Source organism: Bufo gargarizans, chromosome 3 (genome assembly GCF_014858855.1).
Source record: "Bufo gargarizans isolate SCDJY-AF-19 chromosome 3, ASM1485885v1, whole genome shotgun sequence".
Lineage (NCBI taxonomy): Eukaryota > Metazoa > Chordata > Amphibia > Anura > Bufonidae > Bufo > Bufo gargarizans.
In genome coordinates this window covers 561,870,386-561,894,128 of record NC_058082.1, presented here as the reverse complement: position 1 = coordinate 561,894,128, position 23,743 = coordinate 561,870,386, and the positions used below count along the sequence as shown (strand labels likewise).

Here is a 23,743-nt window from a genome sequence, read left to right as displayed (position 1 = left end):
CACATTCACATTTTTTAAGGACTAGGCCACGCCTCTAACTCCGCCCCAAAACATAACACCTAATCCCATCCTGTCCCCTAAATGCCCCCACATAGTAATTATTCATCCTTTATATAAAGAATGGAAGTGGGGCACACTCTTAAAGTATAGGGATCTTTATTGTAACACACTAGTAAAATAATCGCAATATAATATCAGCAGTAAAATATCAGCAGTACAGTAAAATATCAGCAGTAAAAGGGCAGATAAGTTATTTAAGCGGTATAAGTGGTAATAATAATTAAAATAGTATAAATAATAAAATGGTAGGATAAACAGAAAAGAATGTAGATAAAAATATATTAAATTTAAGAGTATCGATATAAATAAGATCCCAATAAGTGTAAGGATTTCCTTGGAACAAGTTGATATTCAATATTATTCCTGCACCAACTCTCTGATAGTAGCACTTATAAGAAACTTCAAAATGACCCTACTGAATTATTTTTAGCAGAATTAACAACATTGTGTATTAGAGGCGGAAAAATTGGTATTTTAAATGAAGATGAGCAGAATTTTTTAGTTAATAAATCTCCACGTATCCCTGTATTTTATTGCCTGCCTAACTAAAGTCCATAAAGACAAAACCAATCCACCTGGCCGTCCGATTATATCAGGGATTGGATCATTAACTTCAAATCTATTGAAATATGTAGATGTGATATTACAATCTAGGGTAAAAAAAGTCCCCTCATATGTCAAGGACACGACACAGATTATAAAAATTATTGAATCACTAGACTTTAATGAGAATTGGATTATGGGTACCCTTGACGTTCAGTCACTCTACACCGTGATTAAACATGAACAAGGCATGGAATCAGTTACATCCCAACTATCCATGGATGGCACTTTGAATCAAATACAGATTGACTATGTGGTTGAAGTTATACATTTTATTTTAACCCACAATTATTTTAACTTTGCAGGAGATTTTTATGTGCAAATACAGGGGACGGCCATGGGCACCAGGTTCGCCCCCAGTTATGCTAATTTATTTATGGCACAGTGGGAATATGAAAACATCCAACCCAAACTGGGGACGAACCTGGTGCTCTGGCAAAGATATATCAACGATATATTTTTTATTTGGCAGGGAGATAGAGATTCTTTGAAACTATTTTTAGATGATATTAATACAAATAATTGGAATTTAACTTTTACAGGGAACACTAGCCAAACCTCATTAGAATTTTTAGATTTACGGATTTCAAATCAAGAGGGAAAATTACAATGCACTACCTTCGTGAAACCCACAGCCTGTAATAGCTATATTCTTTTTAATAGCTGTCATCTCCCTAACTGGCTGATTAACATCCCACAGGGACAATTACGGAGAGCAAAACGGAATTGTACATTAAATGAAGATTTTGAGAAGGAAGCTAAGACCATGACAGACCAATTCCTAGATAAAAAATATCCTACAGAGATTTTGGACATGGCATTCAATAAAGTTAAAGGAATGAATAGGGGGGATTTTTTTGTAGAGAAAAGTGTCACAAACAAAAAATCCGAATCAATGGATTCCAATTTGCGCCTTATTTTGCCCTTTAATGGGGATTTTAGGAAAATCCAACTCATAATCAACAAACACTGGCATTTATTGAAAAATGACAAGACTTTAAGTACTTTGATACCAGCTAAACCAAAAATAGTGTTTACCAAGGCCCCTAATTTGAGTATCAAAAGCAAGGCCGTACCCCAACCATTCAATCTTGGGCGAATATTCAGGGTTTTTATCGTTGTGTTAGATGTGGTAATTGTAAATTAACCTCGTTCCCCAAAAAAACAACGGAAATCAGATCGACAACAAACAAACACTGCCACCAAATTAATAAATTCGTTACATGTAGTTCAGAAGACGTAATTTATGTGATTGAATGCCCCTGCAAGCTTCAATTTGTAGGAAGAACAAAAAGAACGTTGAAAAAACATATCGCGGAACATGTGGGGAATATAAAGAAAGGTTTTGAAAATCACTCTTTATCGTACCATTTTAAAACAACACACAATCAAGACCCCTCCTGCCTGAAATTCTCAGCAAATGATAAGGTACACAAAGATTGGAGGGGTGGTAATCACATAGAGAAAATGTCCCGCTTAGAAACCAAACGAATCTTTGAACTGAATACATTACAACCGTCAGGTCTAAATGCGGACTTTGAATTATTTGACTTCCTATAGGATGGGTGCCATCTGTCGATGACTAACTGTACGATATTTTAAATTCGTGCAGTTTCCCCTCTACATTTGGCCCCCATCCATTATATCTACCTACATACATACATAACAAGAACAAGGGATCCATTGTGAAGAAGTTCAGAAAAATACATTGGAACTTAATCGTGGTCATAGCTGACTCTGATATGTTCCCTATAATATGTGTCCTTAAGAAAATACACTCAATAATGTACTAAGTGGCTCAAATAAATATTTTAAATATTTTATTATGTTGTTATTTGTTAATATTATATTTATGGCAATTTTTACTATACCATAAATTGATATCCGAAAAATGTCAATATTCATTCAGGACTCAAGAGTGACCCATTCTAAAAATATCAAAAATAAAAATAAAAATATTTATTTATCGAAAAGACGCACCGTAGCCGCATTTATATCACATGCGACATTGATGCGTCTTTTAGTGGATGGGACCCCATAGGAGATATGGGTTCTTCGAATGACAAATTCTATATATATAGAAACCTGCCATCACCATTTGGTTGTCCCTCTATACGTGTGTTTTTACCTATAGATGGCTATTTTAACATAGACCCTCCTTTTATCATTTAAGCCTCTTATGATTTTGATATACCATACAAGATGTACTAACGTCTTAGTGCAGATATCGACTCTCTCTGCAACCACATCAGTGGACAATGTGCCGTTGATGGTGAAAGACACATTGAACAAATCATTAAGATGCAGCGGAGCCGCACTGACACATTTGCGATATTGATGCGCTTTGATGTGTTGTATTTTTTAGAGGAAATACTGCATAAGTTAATGAAGGTGTGCAAGTGGAGATCCAATTATTATTTATTTGACATATGCATTTCTTCGTATATGCTTTATATTTACATTTATTGTTATGTTCTTAGTTACATACATATCTCTCTATATATGACCCTATATTACTTCAAGGATGAGACGGCCGATATGTTTGAAAACAAAAGTCTGTTTAATTCATGTCTTAAAGCCAGGTATCACACTCACAGATCCCAATCCTCACAAGATTCGAATCCCGGACCAGTCCTTACTTTATTTCTAACCCACTATAAAAGTGGAACAGAAGCAGGGGGACAGCAACCACTGAAGAAGGGGTCTTTCTTGTAAATCCCTGAAACGCGTCTGGTATCCCCCCTATTAAACGGAGAGGGTCTGCAAGTCCGAGGAAGTCTGGAGACTATTTGAGTACCAGTGAATTGCCAGCATATACAAGCGCTATTACACGTGAGACGAACTTAACCACGTGGAACAAACAATTCTACTGGCGCCAAATTCAAACCTGAACACTACCCCTTGAGACTGAAGGCTTCAACAATACGCCAAGTGGAGGGGTCACCATCCAGCGTTAAGAATCCTCGGGTAAGATCTTGCATAGCCCACCTAAAGCGATCGCCTCCAATACAGTGGGACGCTGCTGTGCGTATAAACAGCTGATTTACTGTCTAAACAAACTGGTATAGCTGTATACGCTTGGGACCTTAATCTTTTCAAACACCTGCGATAAGGACTGGTACCGGAGTGAGCATTAGTGTATGGAGGAATAATATTGAATATCAACTTGTTCCAAGGAAATCCTTACACTTATTGGGATCTTATTTATATCGATACTCTTAAATTTAATATATTTTTATCTACATTCTTTTCTGTTTATCCTACCATTTTATTATTTATACTATTTTAATTATTATTACCACTTATACCGCTTAAATAACTTATCTGCCCTTTTACTGCTGATATTTTACTGTACTGCTGATATTTTACTGCTGACATTACATTGTGATTGTTTTACTAGCTGATATTATATTGCGATTATTTTACTAGTGTGTTACAATAAAGATCCCTATACTTTAAGAGTGTGCCCCACTTCCATTCTTCATATATATATTTACCTTATCAGACTGGGTGTTGTCTGCTAGTGGGTGCATCTCTATTGGATCCCCATCTCAATCTAGTGCGACATTCCTCATATTTATTGAATTATTCCTCCTTTATGCCACCACACAGTAGTTATGCCAGAATTGAGCCCCCTTCACAGTAGTTATGACCAGATATATGTCGCCTGACAGTAATATACCCAGATATATGTCACCTTACAGTAATATACCCAGATATATGTCACCTTACAGTAATATGCCCAGTTACGTGCCCCTTCACTGTAGTTATGGTCAGATATGTGCCCCCTCACAGTAGTGATGGCCAGATATGTGTCCCCTCACAGTAGTGAAGCCAGATGTGCCCCCTCACAATAGTAATGCCCAGAAATGTGCCCCCTCACAGAAGCCATGGTCAGATATGTGCCCCCTCACAGTAGTGATGCTCAGATAGGTGCCCCCTCACAGTAGTGATGCCCAAATAGGTACCCCTCACAGTAGTGATGCCCAGATAGGTGCCCCCCCCACAGTAGTTAGGTGCCCCATCTCTGTAGTGATGCCCAGATAGGTGCCCCTTTCAGTAGTTATGCCCAGATAGGTGCCCTCTCACAGTAGTTATGGCCAGATAGGTGCCCTCTTACAGTAGTTATGGCCAGATAGGTGCCCTCTTACAGTAGTTATGCCCAGATAGGTGCCCTCTCACAGTAGTTATGCCCAGTTTTGTGTCCCCTGACAGTAAATTGCCAAGTAAAGTGCCCCTAACAGTAATATGCCCATAACCCCCTGACAGTAATATGCCCAGTACAGTGCCCCCTGACAGTAATATGCCCGGTAAATTGTGAAACATAGACCTCCTGTATTTGAAACACACAGTACTTTCTATCTGTGGAACACAGACTTCTTGCGTTTGGGACACATGGTACTTCCTGTCTGTGGAACACAGACTTCCTGCGTTTGGAACACATGGTACTTCCTGTCTGTGGAACACAGACTTCCTGCATTTGGAACACATGGTACTTCCTGTCTGTGGAACACAGACTTCCTATGTTTGGAACACATGGCACTTCCTGTCTGTGGAACACAAACTTCCTGTGTTTGGAATACATGGTACTTCCCACCTGTGGAACACTAACTTCCCATTTGTGTGTCACAAGTCTCTTCTTGTAGTCAGACAGTGTTTAATCAATAAATTTTACTCCCAGTCAGTCATTATGGGATGTAATTATAATGTTCTCTTTAATGTCTGAGGAAGTCAGGAGCTCTTACCCCCTAAAACGTGTTACTGGTGGTGGAGCACTGGATAACCTATGAGTGGAAAATCATCTCCAATATGGATAAGGATAATTGACCTGTGTTGTGCTGTGTACGGTAAGTCACCATATCTAATGATTTTCTATCCGTAACTGGTGGTGTCTTAGCTTAATTTTGTCTCTGAGCCCTGGATTATTTTTTTCATATTTATACACTCACCTAAAGAATTATTTGGAACACCTGTTCTATTTCTCATTAATGCGATTATCTAGTCAACCAATCACATGGCAGTTGCTTCAATGCATGTAGGGTTGTCGTTCTGGTCAAGACAATCTCCTGAACTCCAAACTGAATGTCAGAATGGGAAAGAAAGGTAATTTAAGCAATTTTGAGCGTGGCATGGTTGTTGGTGCCAGACGGGCCGGTCTGAGTATTTCCCAATCTGCTCAGTTACTGGGATTTTCACGCACAACCATTTCTAGGGTTTACAAAGAATGGTGTGAAAAGGGAAAAACATCCAGTATGCGGCAGTCCTGTGGGCAAAAATGCCTTGTTGATGCTAGAGGTCAGAGGAGAATGGGCCGACTGATTCAAGCTGATAGAAGAGCAACGTTGACTGAAATAACCACTCGTTACAACCAAGGTATGCAGCAAAGCATTTGTGAAGCCACAACACGCACAACCTTGAGGCGGATGGGCTACAACAGCAGAAGACCCCACCGGGTACCACTCATCTCCACTACAAATAGTAAAAAGAGGCTACAATTTGCACGAGCTCACCAAAATTGGACTGTTGAAGACTGGAAAAATGTTGCCTGGTCTGATGAGTCTCGATTTCTGTTGAGACATTCAAATGGTAGAGTCCGAATTTGGCGTAAACAGAATGAGAACATGTATCCATCATGCCTTGTTACCACTGTGCAGGCTGGTGGTGGTGGTGTAATGGTGTGGGGGATGTTTTCTGGGCACACTTTAGGCCCCTTAGTGCCAATTGGCCATCGTTTAAATGCCACGGGCTAGCTGAGCAGTTCTGAAGGCAAAAGGGGGTCCGTATTAGTATGGTGTTCCTAATAATTTTTTAGGTGAGTGTATATCTCAATCACAGCATCACCTCCCTCATATACTATCAGTATACCTTTATAACTCCCAACAGTGAGACACTGAGCTTCATGTAAGATGTGAGCCTCCATTCAATCCACATGGTTTTCCCTAGGATGCAGGACTGTCACTTCTAAAATTTTCTTTACTGGTTTGAATGTACAATATTTTTGTGGGACAACTCCTTTAAGGGGTAAATGCCTATATTGTTGTATGGTGTGTTAAATTGTGAATAGAATTACGTAAAAGGAAAATTTTGGAGAGCCTTTAGTATGCTGAGTACATGTACTCAGTATTGTAGTCCAGAGGAACTCCCTCTGGGTTTCTGGGAAACATATTATAATTAGCTTTCCTAAACCTGTCTGATGCCAGCAAATGATATACATAATAATTAGCATATATTTTTCACAAAAATTAAGAGAACTGTTGCTTGGCCTCATGTATATCAACTGGTCTCCATAACAGAAGCAGTACCCACCCAGACGTTCCACTTGAAAAGCTGTTCTCATATGCTTTACTCTGCTAAAGGGGCTTGGTCCCGAAAGAGCTAGTTGCAGATGTGAGGCTGGCTTAGCTATTTTTCTAGCTTTGCTACATAAGCATGTTTAAAAGGCAGGAACGCATCTCTGCCAATCCACTATGTGAAAATGGATTTTAAAAAATTGGTGAAATTAAAACAAACTAAATCTTTTCAGGTTCGCTCATCTAAAATATATGTATTCCTCCAATTGTATCTTAGCACTAAATCTTCAGTGTTTCTTAGATTCAGGACTCTCAAGTTCTGTTTGAAAGACTATAGTTCTTTTCATTAATGACCTACCAAGGATGGACGAGGACAGAAACCACATGGCTGCAAGGATATTAGACTTTACCCTAGACATCATCTACTTGATATCTGGAGAGGTGAGAGTCTCACATGACATCACTCTTATTTCTAGTAATAATACAGGGAAATGACTGGAAAGTTGAAGGACTCTTAGATTACATGTAGTGATCGGTGTCTACCCATACACAGGATTACACAGTAGTGAAGAAGTCCTCTGGTGAGTGTGTGACACCCCATGTGTCAGGAGTATGGAGCAGGACCCCGGGAGCAATTACAGAGACTCCACCTCATTCATTGATACATGAGCAGAAGATCCTAGAACTTACCAATAGGATCACTGAGCTGCTGACCGGAGAGGTGAGCGCTGCTGGGAATGCTGGGACATTATACAATAACTCCATGGAGGTGTCTGGAGGATGACTGTATGATTGTGTGTGTCAGGTTCCTTTAAGGTGTCAGGATGTCACTGTCTATTTCTCCATGGAGGAGTGGGAGTATTTTGAAGGACACAAGGATCTGTACAAGGATGTCATGATGAAGGACCACCAGCCCTTCACATCATCGGGTAAGAGGAGACCTTCCTTCATTATAGAGGAGACCAGGTTTGAGGATCACCTAGTTTCACCCATCATCTCATCATCACATATTGACAATGTATTTAGCTACTGGGTTTATTTCCTATAGATGAGTCCAGTAGGAGAAATCCACCAGAGAGATGTCCCAGTCCTCTATATTCCCAGTATTGTCCTGAGGAAAAGAAAAATGTCCCACTGGATCATCAGGTGAGATTTCTACAAATTCTCTATAGATTGTTCTAGTGACTCTATCTACTAGACTTCTCCTGCGAGGCAGGAAATGTTCTATATCAGGGGTGCACAAAACTGGACTACATCTCTTGCTCCCAAGCAGGAGCAGGTTGGGTCCCCGGTTGTGACAGCGGGAGAGCCGAGAAGACAGAAGTTTATCAGCGCTTCTGCTATTTCCTCTAGGAACGCCTGTGGCGTGCCTATAATGTTTGGCACCCGGGGCGGGTCCTTTCTCTGGCACGCCTTCCCAAAACTTTAGAAAAATTGTCACCCCCCCCCTCCCACAGTCGTATTGCCCTCATTGTACAACATTCACAGTAGTTTTGGACAGATGTGTGCCCCCTCACAGTAGATATTCCCACGTTGTGCCCCCTCACAGTAGTTATGCCCACATTGTGCCCTCTCTGTGCCCCATTCACAGTTGTAATGCCCTCTTTGTGCTGCCTTCACAGTAATAATCCCCAATGTGCCCCCTTCACAGTAATAATCCCCAATGTGCCCCCTTCACAGTAATAATCCCCAATGTGCCCCCTTCACAGTAATAATCCCCAATGTGCCCCCTTCACAGTAATAATCCCCAATGTGCCCCCTTCACAGTAATAATCCCCAATGTTCCCCCTTTACAGTAATAATCCCCAATGTGCCCCCTTCACAGTAATAATCCCTAATGTGCCCCCTTCACAGTAATAATCCCCAATGTGCCCCCTTAACAGTAATAATCCCCAATGTGCCCCCTTCACAGTAATAATTCCCAATGTGCCTCCTTCACAGTAATAATTCCCAATGTGCCCCCTTCACAGTAATAATCTCCAATGTGCCCCCTTCACAGTAATAATCTCCAATGTGCCCCCTTCACAGTAATAATCTCCAATGTGCCCCCTTCACAGTAATAATCTCCAATGTGCCCCCTTCACAGTAATAATCTCCAATGTGCCCCCTTCACAGTAATAATCTCCAATGTGCCCCCTTCACAGTAATAATCTCCAATGTGCCCCCTTCACAGTAATAATCTCCAATGTGCCCCCTTCACAGTAATAATCCCCAATGTGCCCCCTTCACAGTAATGATGCCCATTGTCCCCCCTTAATAGTAGTAATGCCCACTGTGCTAGTAATGACCTCTGTGCCACCTCCATAGTAGAAATCCCCATTGTGCCCTCTTCACAGTAATAATGCCCTCTGTGCCCACATTTTTGTAGTACCCTCTGGCTCTCTGCTCCCTCCATAATAGAAATGCCCATTCTGCTTCCTTCACATTAGTAATGCCCTTTGTGCCCCCTTCATAGTAATAAAGTCCTCTGTCTGCATCCCTTCCATAGTAATAAAGTCCTCTGTGCTCTATTAAAAATAAATAAAAAAAACACAGTAAGTACTCACCTTGTCCTGTTCCTAAAGCTCACAGTCCTCTCTTCCCTGCAGGCGCAGATCGCTCTGCAGCACAGTGTGGGCGGAGCTTATTCAGATTCCCAGGCTACAGGCTCCACCCACACAGGCCAGCAGTGTGATCTGCGCCTGCAGGCTGAATGGTGGAGAAGAAAAAAAAAAAGTGTGTCCCAAAGGCCTTTCAAAGCACCTTTTGTGGACAAATTATGTGCCAAATATATATAAAAAAAAAAGCTTAAAAATGTAAAAATAAATAAGTAAACACAATAAAAAAAATAAGAAAAAGGTGCAAAATTATAACAAATGTCAGGAATCCCCCAGAGCTCTTTTTAAGACCTTTTAGGGGACATATTGTGTGGCAAAAATATACATATATAAAAAAAAACTTTGCCCAAAAAAATAAATACAATTAAAATAAAAAAAAGGAAGAGGTGCAAAATAATATTATTCACTGTCCCCCAACAGTCTTTTATGACCTTTTGGGCGACATATTATGTGACAAAAATATATTTAAAAAATAAGTAAATAAGGTGATTATAAAAAAAAAATATTACAAAATAAATGAAATACAAATAAAAGGAAAAAAATGAAAATGTGCAAAATAAAATTCAGTGTCTCCCAAAGTTTTTTGTAGCAGAAATTGATTTGAAAATATTAGTTAACAAAAGTAAAAAGGAAAAAAAAAAAGAAAAAAGAAAATACATAAAAGAAAACAATGCCCACACCAACCAAAACATCACCATTATCACCCTATTCACGTGAAACTATACATGTTATACAATAAAACGATCCGATGCAAAATAGGAAACTAATTATAATAATTTGCATATTTAAACAATGAGCTATAGTTTGAATAAAAAATACTTTTTGTACAGTTTCCCCCTAATAAAACTACAGCACTTGACAACAGCACCAAAGGTGTCAAATAACTACACGGAGAAATCAACATGATAGCAATCCTACATTCCCAGCATTGAATAAAGGTTACTGCTTTTCCCACAATGTGATATATATAAATTACATACAAGTGTGTGGATCTGTACATAGGTGTACAGGAAGTGTGTGTGTACAGGGAGTGCAGAATTATTAGGCAAGTTGTATTTTTGAGCATTAATTTTATTATTGAACAACAACCATGTTCTCAATGAACCCAAAAAACTCATTAATATCAAAGCTGAATATTTTTGGAAGTAGTTTTTAGTTTGTTTTTAGTTTTAGCTATTTTAGGGGGATATCTGTGTGTGCAGGTGACTATTACTGTGCATAATTATTAGACAACTTAACAAAAAACAAATATATACCCATTTCAATTATTTATGTTTACCAGTGAAACCAATATAACATCTCAACATTCACAAATATACATTTCTGACATTCAAAAGCAAAACAAAAACAAATCAGTGACCAATATAGCCACCTTTCTTTGCAAGGACACTCAAAAGCCTGCCATCCATGGATTCTGTCAGTGTTTTGATCTGTTCACCATCAACATTGCGTGCAGCAGCAACCACAGCCTCCCAGACACTGTTCAGAGAGGTGTACTGTTTTCCCTCCTTGTAAATCTCACATTTGATGATGGACCACAGGTTCTCAATGGGGTTCAGATCAGGTGAACAAGGAGGCCATGTCATTAGATTTTCTTCTTTTATACCCTTTCTTGCCAGCCACGTTGTGGAGTACTTGGATGCGTGTGATGGAGCATTGTCCTGCATGAAAATCATGTTTTTCTTGAAGGATGCAGACTTATTCCTGTACCACTGCTTGAAGAAGGTGTCTTCCAGAAACTGGCAGTAGGACTGGGAGTTGAGCTTGACTCCATCCTCAACCCGAAAAGGCCCCACAAGCTCATCTTTGATGATACCAGCCCAAACCAGTACTCCACCTCCACCTTGCTGGCGTCTGAGTCGGACTGGAGCTCTCTGCCCTTTACCAATCCAGCCACGGGCCCATCAAGACTCACTCTCATTTCATCAGTCCATAAAACCTTAGAAAAATCAGTCTTGAGATATTTCTTGGCCCAGTCTTGACGTTTCAGCTTGTGTGTCTTGTTCAGTGGTGGTCGTCTTTCAGCCTTTCTTACCTTGGCCATGTCTCTGAGTATTGCACACCTTGTGCTTTTGGGCACTCCAGTGATGTTGCAGCTCTGAAATATGGCCAAACTGGTGGCAAGTGGCATCTTGGCAGCTGCACGCTTGACTTTTCTCAGTTCATGGGCAGTTATTTTGCGCCTTGGTTTTTCCACACGCTTCTTGCGACCCTGTTGACTATTTTGAATGAAACGCTTGATTGTTCGATGATCACGCTTCAGAAGCTTTGCAATTTTAAGAGTGCTGCATCCCTCTGCAAGATATCTCACTATTTTTGACTTTTCTGAGCCTGTCAAGTCCTTCTTTTGACCTATTTTGCCAAAGGAAAGGAAGTTGCCTAATAATTATGCACACCTGATATAGGGTGTTGATGTCATTAGACCACACCCCTTCTCATTACAGAGATGCACATCACCTAATATGCTTAATTGGTAGTAGGCTTTCGAGCCTATACAGCTTGGAGTAAGACAACATGCATAAAGAGGATGATGTGGTCAAAATACTCATTTGCCTAATAATTCTGCACTCCCTGTGTATATATATATATATATATATATATATATATACACAGTGTGTGAAGATGGAGAGATATCTATCCATCATTATTTACTGTATCTATTTACATCTCTATATCTATCTATATCTACTGTGGTGGAAGGCGTGTATATCTCGCCCAGATACCTCAGATGGGTGAGATAACTGAAATCCAGAAAGAATTTCTGCTGTTTTAAAGAAACCCAGGGCTAATGTCTGTGATTGACCATAATGCCGATCGCAGACAGATGCCAATGGTCTTTTGTAACCACAGAGGTAGCTTTCCCCAAGAGTGCTGCATCACATATAGTGGTCCGCAATGCACAGGTACCAGCCAAGTGCAGGCAGTTTGCAGATGTGAACCTATTCACTTCAATGGGTCTGCGATCCGCAAGATAAAATCCGCACCACAAAAAGAAAGAACACGTTCTATTTTTTTTGCGGTGCAGAAGCGCAGAGAGAAATCCTTTGGAAGCACTTTGGGATTCTGATCTGTGCCTCCGCTCAATACCACTCTGTATCTTGCAGATTGCAGACCCATTTAAGTCAATGGGATGTTTGCTGTCCGCAATACAGGAACGGGGCACACACACTTGTGTGCATGAGCCCTTAAACCGCAAATGCTAATTCACAGCAGTCTATAGGAGAAGCAATCTAAAGATCGCATGTTCAGATCCCTTAGGAGGGCTTTTTAAAATATTAAAATTAAAATCATCCTTCTTTCTCCAAAATAAAGATAAAAATAAATATAAAGTAAAAAATATAAATTATCTTTGGCACTGCCACTTTAAAATATTAAAATATGTATCCCATAGGGTGGACGGTATAACTGAAAAAAATATCAAAATGGCCAATTAGACTTTTTTTTATTGCTTTATTAAAAATAAAAGAATAAAAAGTGAGCAAAAACCCACACACTCCAAAGTGGTATAAATAATAAAACTACAGATCACAACGCAAAAAATGAGCCCTCAGTCATCAACGTAGACATAATTCTAAAACAGAAATGGGGATCAGAAAATGGAGAAGCAAAGAAAAGAATATATATTTTTGAAATTATCTTTTTCAGTATTAAAAGAAAAAAAATTCAAATGTGGAATCACTGTAATTACACTGTGGCAGAATTATTTATTTTTTTACATTACACCCCATCTGGATTTTACAGCTTTACACCACATCAAATTCCAAAGTAGATGGCTCCGGGAAGGCTAAAAGTAAAAATTGGAAAATGGCCTTTGATTTTTCCGCGCGAGTGCAAAACATTGTAATGCGATTTGCACGCTCATGAGAAAAACCGGCATGTTTGGTATCCAAACCCGAACTTCTTCACAGAAGTTTGGGTTTTGGTTAGGTGTTGTGTAGAATGTATTATTTTCCCTTATAACATGGTTATAAGGGAAAATAATAGCATTCTTAATACAGAGTGCATAGTACAATAGGGCTGGAGGGGTTAAAAAAAAATAAAAAAATATTTAACTCACCTTAATCCACTTGTTCGCGCAGCCCGGCTTCTCTTCTGTCTTCATCTTTGCTGTGCACAGGAAAAGGACCTTTGATGAAGTCACTGTGCTCATCACATGGTCCGTCACATTATCTTTTACCATGGTGATGGATCATGTGACGGACCATGTGATGAGCGTAGTGACGTCACCACAGGTCCTTTTCCTGCACAGCAAAGATGAAGACAGAAGAGAAGCCAGGTTGCACGAACAAGTGGATTAAGGCGAGTTAAATTATTTTTTTATTTTTTTTAACCCCTCCAGCCCTATTGTACTATGCATTCTGTATTAAGAATGCTATTATTTTCCCTTATAACCATGTTATAAGGGAAAATAATAATGATTGGGACTCCATCCCGATCGTCTCCTAGCAACCGTGCGTGAAAATCGTACCGCATCCGCACTTGCTTGCAGATGATTGCGATTTTCACGCAGCCCCTTTTACTTCTATGGGGCCTGCGTTGGGTGAAAATCAGAGCATGCTCCTCTTTGTGCGTTTTCAATGCAATGCACAAGTGATGTGTGAAAATCACCGATCATCTGCACAGCCTCATGGAAATGAATGGGTCCGGATTCAGTGCGGGTGCAATGCGTTCACCTCACGCATTGCACCCGCGCGGAAATCTCGCCGTGTGAAAGGGGCCTTGGAATTTTAGAAGAAAATCTTGAAAATTTTCTGAAAATTTCCAAAACCCACTTTTTAACCCCTTAAGGACTCAGCCCTATTTCACCTTAAGGACTTGGCCATTTTTTGCAAATCTGACCAGTGTCACTTTAAGTGCTGATAACTTTAAAACGCTTTGACTTACCCAGGCCGTTCTGAGATTGTTTTTTCGTCACATATTGTACTTCATGACACTGCTAAAATTGGGTCCAAAAAGTTAATTTTTTTGCATAAAAAAATACCATATTTACCCAAATTTTTTTAAAAATTGCAAATTTCAAAGTTTCAGTTTCTCTTGTAATACCCCCAAAAATTGTGATGACTTTAGATTCCCCATATGTCTACTTCATGTTTGTAGCATTTTGGGAATGATATTTTATTTTTTGTAAATGTTACAAGGCTTAGAAGTTTAGAAGCAAATCTTGAAATTTTTCAGAAATTTACAAAAACCCAATTTTTAGGGACCACTACAGCTCTAAAGTCACTTTGCAAGGCTTACATAATAGAAACCGCCCAAAAATGACCACATTCTATAAACTACACCCCTCAAGGTATTCAAAACTGATTTTACAAACTTCGTTAACCCTTTAGGTGTTGCACAAGAGTTATTGGCAAATGGGGATGAAATTTGCGAATTTCATTTTTTTGCCTAATTTTCCATTTTAACCCATTTTTTTCCACCAGCAAAGCAAGGGTTAACAGCCAAACAAGACTGTATCTTTATTGCCCTGACTCTGCCGTTTACTGAAACACCCCATATGTGGCCGTAAACTACTGTACGGGCACACAGTGGGGCGTAGAGTGAAAGGTGCGCCGTATGGTTTTTGGAAGCCAGATTATGCTGGACTGTTTTTTTTGACACCATGTCCCATTTGAAGCCCCCCTGATGCACCCCTAGAGTAGAAACTCCATAAAAGTGACCCCATCTAAGAAACTACACCCCTCAAGGTATACAAAACTAATTTTACAAACTGTGTTAACCCTTTAGGTGTTGCACAAGATTTAATGGAAAATAAAGATACAATTTCAAAATTTCACTTTTTTGGAAGATTTTCCATTTTAATATTTTTTTTCCAATTACAAAGCAAGGGTTAACAGCCAGACAAAACTCATTATTTATGGCCCTGATTCGGTAGTTTACAGAAACACTCCATATGTGGTCGTAAACCACTGTACGGGCACACGGCAGGGCGCAGAAGGAAAGGAATGCCATACGGTTTTTGTAAGGCAGATTTTGCTGGACTGTTTTTTTTGACACCATGTCCCATTTGAAGCCCCCCTGATGCAACCCCAGAGTATAAACTCCAAAAAAAGTGACCCCATTTTAGAAACTACGGGATAGGGTTGCAGTTTTGTTGGTACTAGTTTAGGGTGCATATGATTTTTGGTTGCTCTATATTACACTTTTTTGTGCGGCAAGGTAACAAGAAATAGATTTTTTGGCATGTTTTTTTTTTGTTATTTACAACATTCATCTGACAGGTTAGATCATGTGGCAATTTTATAGAGCAGGTTGTCACGGACGTGGCGATACCTAATATGTATACAATTTTTTTTATTTATGTAAGTTTTACACAATGATTTAATTTTTAAAACAAAAAAATGTTTTAGTGTCTCCATAGTCTAAGAGCTATAGTTTTTTCAGTTTTTGGGCGATTATCTTAAGTAGGGTCTCATTTTTGCGGGATGAGATGACGGTTTGATTGGTACTATATTGGGAGGCACATTACTTTTTGATCGCTTGCTATTACACTTTATTGTGACGTAAGATGACAAAAAATGGCTTTTTTTACACTGTTTTTATTTTTAGTTTTTTACGGTGGTCATCTGAGGGGTTAGGTCATGTGATATTTTTATAGAGCCGGTCGATACGGACGCGGCAATACCTAATATGTATACTTTTTTATTTATTTAAGTTTTACACAATGATTTCATTTTTTAAACAAAAAAAATCATGTTTTAGTGTTTCCATAGTCTGAGAGCCATAGTTTTTTTCAGTTTTTGGGCTTACACTTTTATTTTACTTACACTTTGTCTGAACAGATCTCTGCCTTCAGCACAGATCTGTTCAGCAGCATGGACAGCAGGATGCCTGAGACGGCGTCCTGTTGCCATGGGAACCTTCCCAGTCTGCTCAGTACTGGTCAGAACTTCGCAGACGGGGAAGGGTAAGGAGGGGGGTTCTCTGGGGGCTGTCTGGGGGTTGTCTCCCTCTCCATCGGGGGGCTGCAAAGGAACTGCATCGCGATCCCGCCTGCCGCACCGCCCACCTCCCGCACCGCCCACAACTCCCCCCCCCTGCACCACCCGCCGGCAAAAAATCATGCAGGGGTGCAGGAGGGGTGTAAAATCTATGTTTGAGGGACACTAAAGTTTCTGATCCCCGGGATCAGAAACTACAAAAAGCGCAGCAAACCGCAGGTCTGAATTGACCTGCGGTTTGCGGCGATCGCCGATAGGGGGGGTCACATGAGCTCCCCTGGCGTTGTCACAGGATGCCGGCTGAATGATTTCAGCCGGCATCCCGTTCCCATTAACCCCCGCGGCGCCGGAATCTGCATTTAAAGTTAGGACGTATCGGTACGCCCTGAGTCCTTAAGGACTCGGGAAATAGGGCGTACCGGTACGCCCTGCGTCCTTAAGGGGTTAAGGACCAGGTCTGAAGTTACATCATGTTGTGGGGCTTACATAATAGAAACCACCCAAAGATGACCCCATTTTAGAAAAACTGATTTTACAAACTTTGTTAACCCTTTAGATGCTCCACAAGAATTTAAAGAAAATGGAGATTACATTTTAGAATTTCACTTTTTTGGCAGATTTTCCATTTTAACAATTTTTTTCCAGTAAAAAAGCAAGGATTAACAGCCAAACAAAACTCTATTTATTGCCCTGATTCTATAGTTTACAGAAACACCCCATATGTGGTCGTAAACTGCTGTACGGGCACACAGCAGGGCGTAGTAGGAAAAGAATGTCCTATGGTTTTTAAAAGGCAGATTTCTTTCGGATCATTTTAAGCTGCCATGTCATATTTGAAAACCTCTGATGCACCCCTAGAGTAGAAAATCTAAAAAAAAAAAAAAAAGAACCCATTTTGGGAACTACGGGATAAGGTGGCAGTTTTGATGGTGCTATTTTAAGGTACATATGATTTTTGGTTGTTCTATATTACACTTTTTGAGAGGCAAAGTTACAAAACAATTGCTGTTTTGTCACCTTTTTATTTTTTTTATTTACAATGTTCATCTGACAGGTTAGATCATGTGGTATTTTCTTAGAGCAGATTGTTACGGACGCGACAATATCAAATATGGTTGTTTTTTTTCAGTTTTACATAATAAAGCATTTTTGAAAAAATTTTTTTGGGGGGTGTCTCCATATTCTAATTCTAAAAGCCATATTTTCTTTTATTTTTTGGGCGACTGTCTTATGTAGGGGCTAATTTTTTTCGATATGAGATGACCGTTTGATTGGTATTATTTTAGGGTGCGTATGACTTTTTGATTGCTTGGTATTACACTTTTTTGTGATGTAAGGTGACAAAAAATGGCTTTTTTGACACCCTTTTTTTTTTTTTACGGTGTTCACCTGAGGGGTTAGGTCATGTGATATATTTATACAGCAGGTTCTTACGGACGCGGAGATACTTAATTTGTATACTTTTTTAATTATTTATGTTTTACACAATAACAGCATTTTTGAATAAAAAAAATCATGTTTTAGTGTCTCCATAGTCTGAGAACCATAGTTTTTTCAGTTTTTTGGGCGATTGTCTTAGGATATCCATTTTGCAGAATAAAATGACTGTTTGATTGGCACTATTTTGGGTTGTGTATGACTTTTTGATCGCTTGCTATTACACTTTTTGTGATGTAAGGTGACAAAAAATGCCTTTTTTGACACCGTTTTCATTTTATCTTTTTTACAGTGTTCACCTGAGGCGTTAGGTCATGTGGTATTTTTATAGAACAGGTTGTTATGGGCGCGGCGATACCTAATATGTATACTTTTTTTAAACTTTTTTTTTTTTACATTTAACACAATAGTATCATTTTTGAAACAAAAAAAAATCATGTTTTAGTGTCTCCATAGTCTGAGAGTAATTTTTTTGATTTTTTGGGTGATTATCTTAGGTAGGGGCTCAATTTTTGTGGAATGAGGTGACTGTTAGATTGGTACTATTTTGGGTGGCATACACCTCACCTTTTTGACCACTTGGTGTAGCACTTTTAGTGATATAAGGTGACAAAAAAATGTTTTTTAGCACAGTTTTTATTTTTATTTTTGACGGTGTTCATCTGAGGGGTTAGGTCATGTGATATTTTTATAGAGCCAGTCAATACAGACTCAGCAATACCTAATATGTGTCTACTTTTCTTTTTTTTCTTATTTCTTACAATGAATTTTTTTTTGGGGGGGGGGGAAAGGATGCTTTTTTTTTATTTATTTTTACTTGAAACTTTATTTTTTTTTGTTTACTTTTTTGTCCTACTCTGGGACTTCAACTTTTGGGGGTCCGATCCCCTTTACAATGCATGACAATACTTCTGTATTGTAATGCATTGGCTGTAAGTGTATTACCAGTGTAATACAGGGGACTGGATCTCAGTCCTGTAACGGAAGGCAGCCATGATGACTAAGGAAGGCATCGGGCTGCCTTTCCTGCCATCAAGTTCCTGTCACAGCAGCGCGGGGACCCGATGGCCACACCGCACATGTCTGAAGCCCGCCGCGGCCATGCAGGGGTTAATGCGCCGGCATTGGTGATTTCACCGATGTTGGTGCATACTGCAGAGGTGTAGGTCGTTAAGGGGTTAAACATATTTTAAAAATTGATATATATACAGTACAGACCAAAAGTTTGGACACACCTTCTCATTCAAAGAGTTTTCTTTATTTTCATGACTATGAAAATTGTAGATTCACACTGAAGGCATCAAAACTATGAATTAACACATGTGGAATTATATACATAACAAAAAAGTGTGAAACAACTAAAAATATGTCATATTCTAGGTTCTTCAAAGTAGCCACCTTTTGCTTTGATTACTGCTTTGCACACTCTTGGCATTCTCTTGATGAGCTTTGGGCGGGACAGCAACTGGAAAAAATCTTTCAAATGCCAACTGTATGCAGGGGCTCAGGAGGGTGTTATGGCAGGGAACTTCAGGGAAGCACATCCTCCTTCTCCACTAGCTGCTGATTTCTTTCACACAAGTGATGGGAGCAGACTGTACATGCTCGGCTCTTACAGGTGAGGGAGAAGTGCGCAGGCGCAGATAGACTGCACAGATCATCTGGCATGGATGACCTTGTTGTAAAGCTCCTCCATGTTGCGTGCAGCTATGGACGGATTCGGCTGCAGGGCAGAGCGGGCTCAGGGGGCGTGGCTTCAGATAATAGAAAAAACAGGCAGATCTGCTTAATGACATATATTAGGAAATTTACTTTTTTCCTGCCATGGCATTGGGTCCCACCAACCCACCAGCACAGCGCCACAAAAACAAAGGCCACGCAGTACTGCACCATATGAACATGTGTTTTTCTCCCCTTGATATATGCATGTTGAACCTTTCTTCTTTATTACTGGTATCAGCACTCCTCCCAATCGGCACAGGTGGTTTTAATTTCACACAGTTCTGCATATAGTGGTCATTGACCTGTAGCTCCTAATAGCAGGGGACATGTTGTGTTAGACAACTGTTCACATGGTGCAGTACTGCGTGGTGGCCTTTGTTTTTGTGGCGCTGTGCTGGTGGGTTGGTGGGACCCAGTGCCATGGGTGGCATTGTCAGACAGCAGGGTTGCTGTTTGACTCCTGGTTCCTGCCGCCTGCTAGGGCAGTGCCGCTTTGTCACCGCATTGTGTTGCGCCTTTTTGTCAGTGTAGGTCCCACTCAAAGAGGCGACCTTGGCGTGGTGAGTGGGCTTATGCCTTTTGATCAAAATGTACACTAATGCCTCTTGTACAGCATGCAGTATAGTGGGCTGTACACTTAAAGGGGTTGTCCGGGTTCAGAGCAGTTCATGCTCCGATGCTCTCCTTTGCCCTGCACTAAATCACGCAGAGCAAAGGCATTTTTTGGAGATCCAGTGACGTACCAGGCTCTCCATGGGGCTGCCAGAAAGCCCGGTAATGTCACCGGTACTGATGGGGACGGGCTTTAGCGCTGCCCTAGCCAGTAAAATGGCTAGGGCAGTGCTAAAGCACGCCCATCACAGCCAGTGACGTCACTGAACACACTGCCGGGTGGAAACGTCCGCTCGGCAGTGTGTGATTGTAAACAAAAGAGCCTTTGCCCTGCGCGATCTAGCGCAGGGCAAATCAGAGCATCGAAGCATAAACAGCCCTGATGCTCAATTCAGGGGGGCTGCCGGGTGAAATTATGTGTGTGTCCAGGTTCAGCTCTGAAACCGGACAACCCCTTTAAATATTGCGCTGAGAAGCGAGCGGTTTTAAAAAAAAAAAAGCGTTGGTTAAGTGGCTGCCGGGCCGGTCCTGCCGCAATTTTTTTTTTAAAGTACGGCAGCGGGCCCTCCCCCGCACCGGGCGGCTGCCGCACTGCCCGGGCTGGCGCATCTATGATTGTGCACCGCCCGGGCGCAGCCTGAAGAGAGGCACTGACAGGAGGGAAGCGCCTCTAATGTAGCGTGGTCACTTAGTGTGCACTTACTGTCAGTACGGCCGGGTACAGGAAACAAATGCTCCTGTACCGCGGACCGAACAGAGCTCGGCCACGCTACATTAGAGGTGGGGGAGAATGAGAGTGACAAGGGAGTGGGGGGCGGGAATGAGAGTGACAAGGGATTAGGGGGGGGGGATGAGAGTGACAAGGGAGTGGGGGGGGGAATGGGAGTGACAAGGGAGTGGGGGGGGAATGAGAGTGACAAGGGAGAGGGGGGGGAATGAGAGTGACAAGGGAGTGGGGGGGGAATGAGAGTGACAAGGGAGTGGGGGGAATGAGAGTGACAAGGGAGTGGGGGGGAATGAGAGTTGACAAAGGAGTGGGGGGGGGAATGAGTGACAAGGGAGTGGGGGGGGAATGAGTGACAAGGGAGTGGGGGGGGGGATGCGTGACAAGGGAGTGGGGGGGGGGAATGAGTGACAAGGATGGGGGGGGGGGAATGAGTGACAAGGGAGTGGGGGGGGGGAATGAGTGACAAGGAGTGGGGGGGAATGAGTGACAAGGGAGTGGGGGGGATGATGACAAGGGAGTGGGGGGGAATGAGTGACAAGGAGTGGCGGGGATGAGAGTGACAAGGGAGTGGGGGGGATAAGAGTGACCAAGGGAGTGGGGGGGGATGAGAGTGACAAGAGAGTGGGGGGGGGATGAGAGTGACAAGGGAGTGGGGGGGGATGAGAGTGACAAGGGAGTGGGGGGGAGAAGAGAGTGACAAGGGAGTGGGGGGGAGAAGAGAGTGACAAGGGAGGGGGGGGTAGAAGAGAGTGACAAGGGGAGTGGGGGGGAGAGGAGAGTGACAATGGAGTGGGGGGGAGAAGAGGGTGACAAGGGAGGGAGGGGGGAGAGGAGAGTGACAAGGGAGTGGGGGGGGGGATGAGAGTGACAAGGGAAGTGGGGGGAATGAGCGTGACAAGGGAGTGGGGGGGAATGAGAGTGACAAAGGAGTGGGGGGGGGAATGAGTGACAAGGGAGTGGGTGGGGAATGAGTGCAAGGGAGTGGGGGGGGGGAATGAGTGACAAGGGAGTGGGGGGGGGAATGAGTGACAAGGGAGTGGGGGGGGGAATGAGTGACAAGGAGTGGGGGGGGAATGAGTGACAAGGGAGTGGGGGGGCATGAGTGACAAGGGAGTGGGGGGAATGAGGTGACAAGGGAGTGGGGGGGAATGAGTGCCAAGGGAGTGGCGGGGATGAGAGTGACAAGGGAGGGTGGGGGGATAAGAGTGACAGGGAGTGGGGGGGGATGATGAGTGACAAGAGAGTGGGGGGGGGATGAGAGTGACAAGGGAGTGGGGGGGGATGAGAGTGACAAGGGAGTGGGGGGGAGAAGAGAGTGACAAGGGAGTGGGGGGGAGAAGAGAGTGACAAGGGAGTGGGGGGGAGAAGAGAGTGACAAGGGAGTGGGGGGGAGAGGAGAGTGACAATGGAGTGGGGGGGAGAAGAGGGTGACAAGGGAGGGAGGGGGGAGAGGAGAGTGACAAGGGAGGGAGGGGGGAGAGGAGAGTGACAAGGGAGGGAGGGGGGAGAGGAGAGTGACAAGGGAGGGAGGGGGGAGAGGAGAGTGACAAGGGAGGAAGGGGGGAGAGGAGAGTGACAAGGGAGTCCCCAGAGCCAGACTGCAGCCAGAGACCAGATCATCCTCTTGTCCTGGTGGTAAGTAGAGAATGCAATATGTTTATTATTTAATTTTTTAGTTATTAATACTACATTGGAAACTAATTTACCTCACATTAAAAGGACACTAAAGTCCCAGAACCCGTACAGTTTAATGTACTGGTTCTGGTGTCTATAGCCTGTTCCTGCAGAGAAATGACACTGGGCAGTACTGGTGTTAAAGGAGCACTATTCATTTTCCTAGCACTATATAGTTGTTAGGAGTGGGGCACCCTCGTGTCCCCCTCTCACTGGGCTGAAGGGGTTAAAACCCCTTCAGCCACTTACCTTTCTCCAGCGCCGGCACTGGGAACTCTTCTCCCCGATCCTCCTCTCAGCTGTGCATGCACATGCATTCAAAATTATGTTTCGCGTCTTCCCACTGTAATTTTCACAGTGAGAATCGCGGAAGCACCTCTAGCGGCTGTCAGGGAGGCATGGCTACAAGAAGCTGGATTAACCTTAAGGGAAACATAGCAGTTCTTTTCATTTAAATGATGAGAAAGGGGTGGAACATATGTGATGTCATGATATGGGCAGATCATCTGATAAGGGGGGGGGGCAATTTTTATCTTGCCTAGGGCGGCAAAAATCCTTGCACCGGCTTTGACTGGCTTGGTTGCTCATAGCAACCAATTAGGATTCCGCCTTTCATTTTTCAAAGGAGCTGTGAAAAATGAAAGGTGGAATCTGGTTGGTTGCTATGGGCAACTAAGCCAGTTCTACTTTACACCAGTTCCAGAAATGACCTTCTATATTTTTTTATCTTCTGCCTTTAGATTTTTGGTAAAGTGGATGGTGTTCTTTTACCTCTCTGTGTCTTTCCTCTCCCTTCAGGACGGGGCAATGTCTGATATGCTGTCGTGGAGACTTCCAAGAAACCCAGTTAACGCTACCTCAAGTCACCACCATTGTATGCTCTAACTAATCCTTTAATACTCTCCCATTAGTGAGACTCTATACTTCATGTAAGATGTGAGTTTACATCTTGTTCTCATTTGTCTTCCCCTATATTCCTCAGGTACAGGCCTCTCACATGGAAAGTTTTCTTTCATTGACCTACCAAAGATGGACGAGGACAGAGACCTCATGGCTGTGAGGATATTAGACCTCACCCGT

General features: G+C 42.0%; 1 protein-coding gene across 1 annotated transcript in view; it reads left to right on the top strand.

Moving 5' to 3' along the window:
• The first annotated feature begins 5,278 nt into the window (after positions 1-5,278).
• The window catches only part of LOC122930678 (zinc finger protein 260-like), a 70,155-nt gene continuing 51,690 nt past the window's right edge, over positions 5,279-23,743 (top strand). Inside the window, exons 1-6 of the mRNA XM_044284214.1 lie at positions 5,279-5,510; positions 7,255-7,394; positions 7,507-7,674; positions 7,759-7,882; positions 8,002-8,099; positions 23,462-23,537. Of these exons, the coding sequence (XP_044140149.1) occupies positions 7,317-7,394; positions 7,507-7,674; positions 7,759-7,882; positions 8,002-8,099; positions 23,462-23,537 (544 nt within the window). The 5' untranslated portion in view covers positions 5,279-5,510; positions 7,255-7,316. The remainder of the gene's footprint in view (positions 5,511-7,254; positions 7,395-7,506; positions 7,675-7,758; positions 7,883-8,001; positions 8,100-23,461; positions 23,538-23,743) is intronic.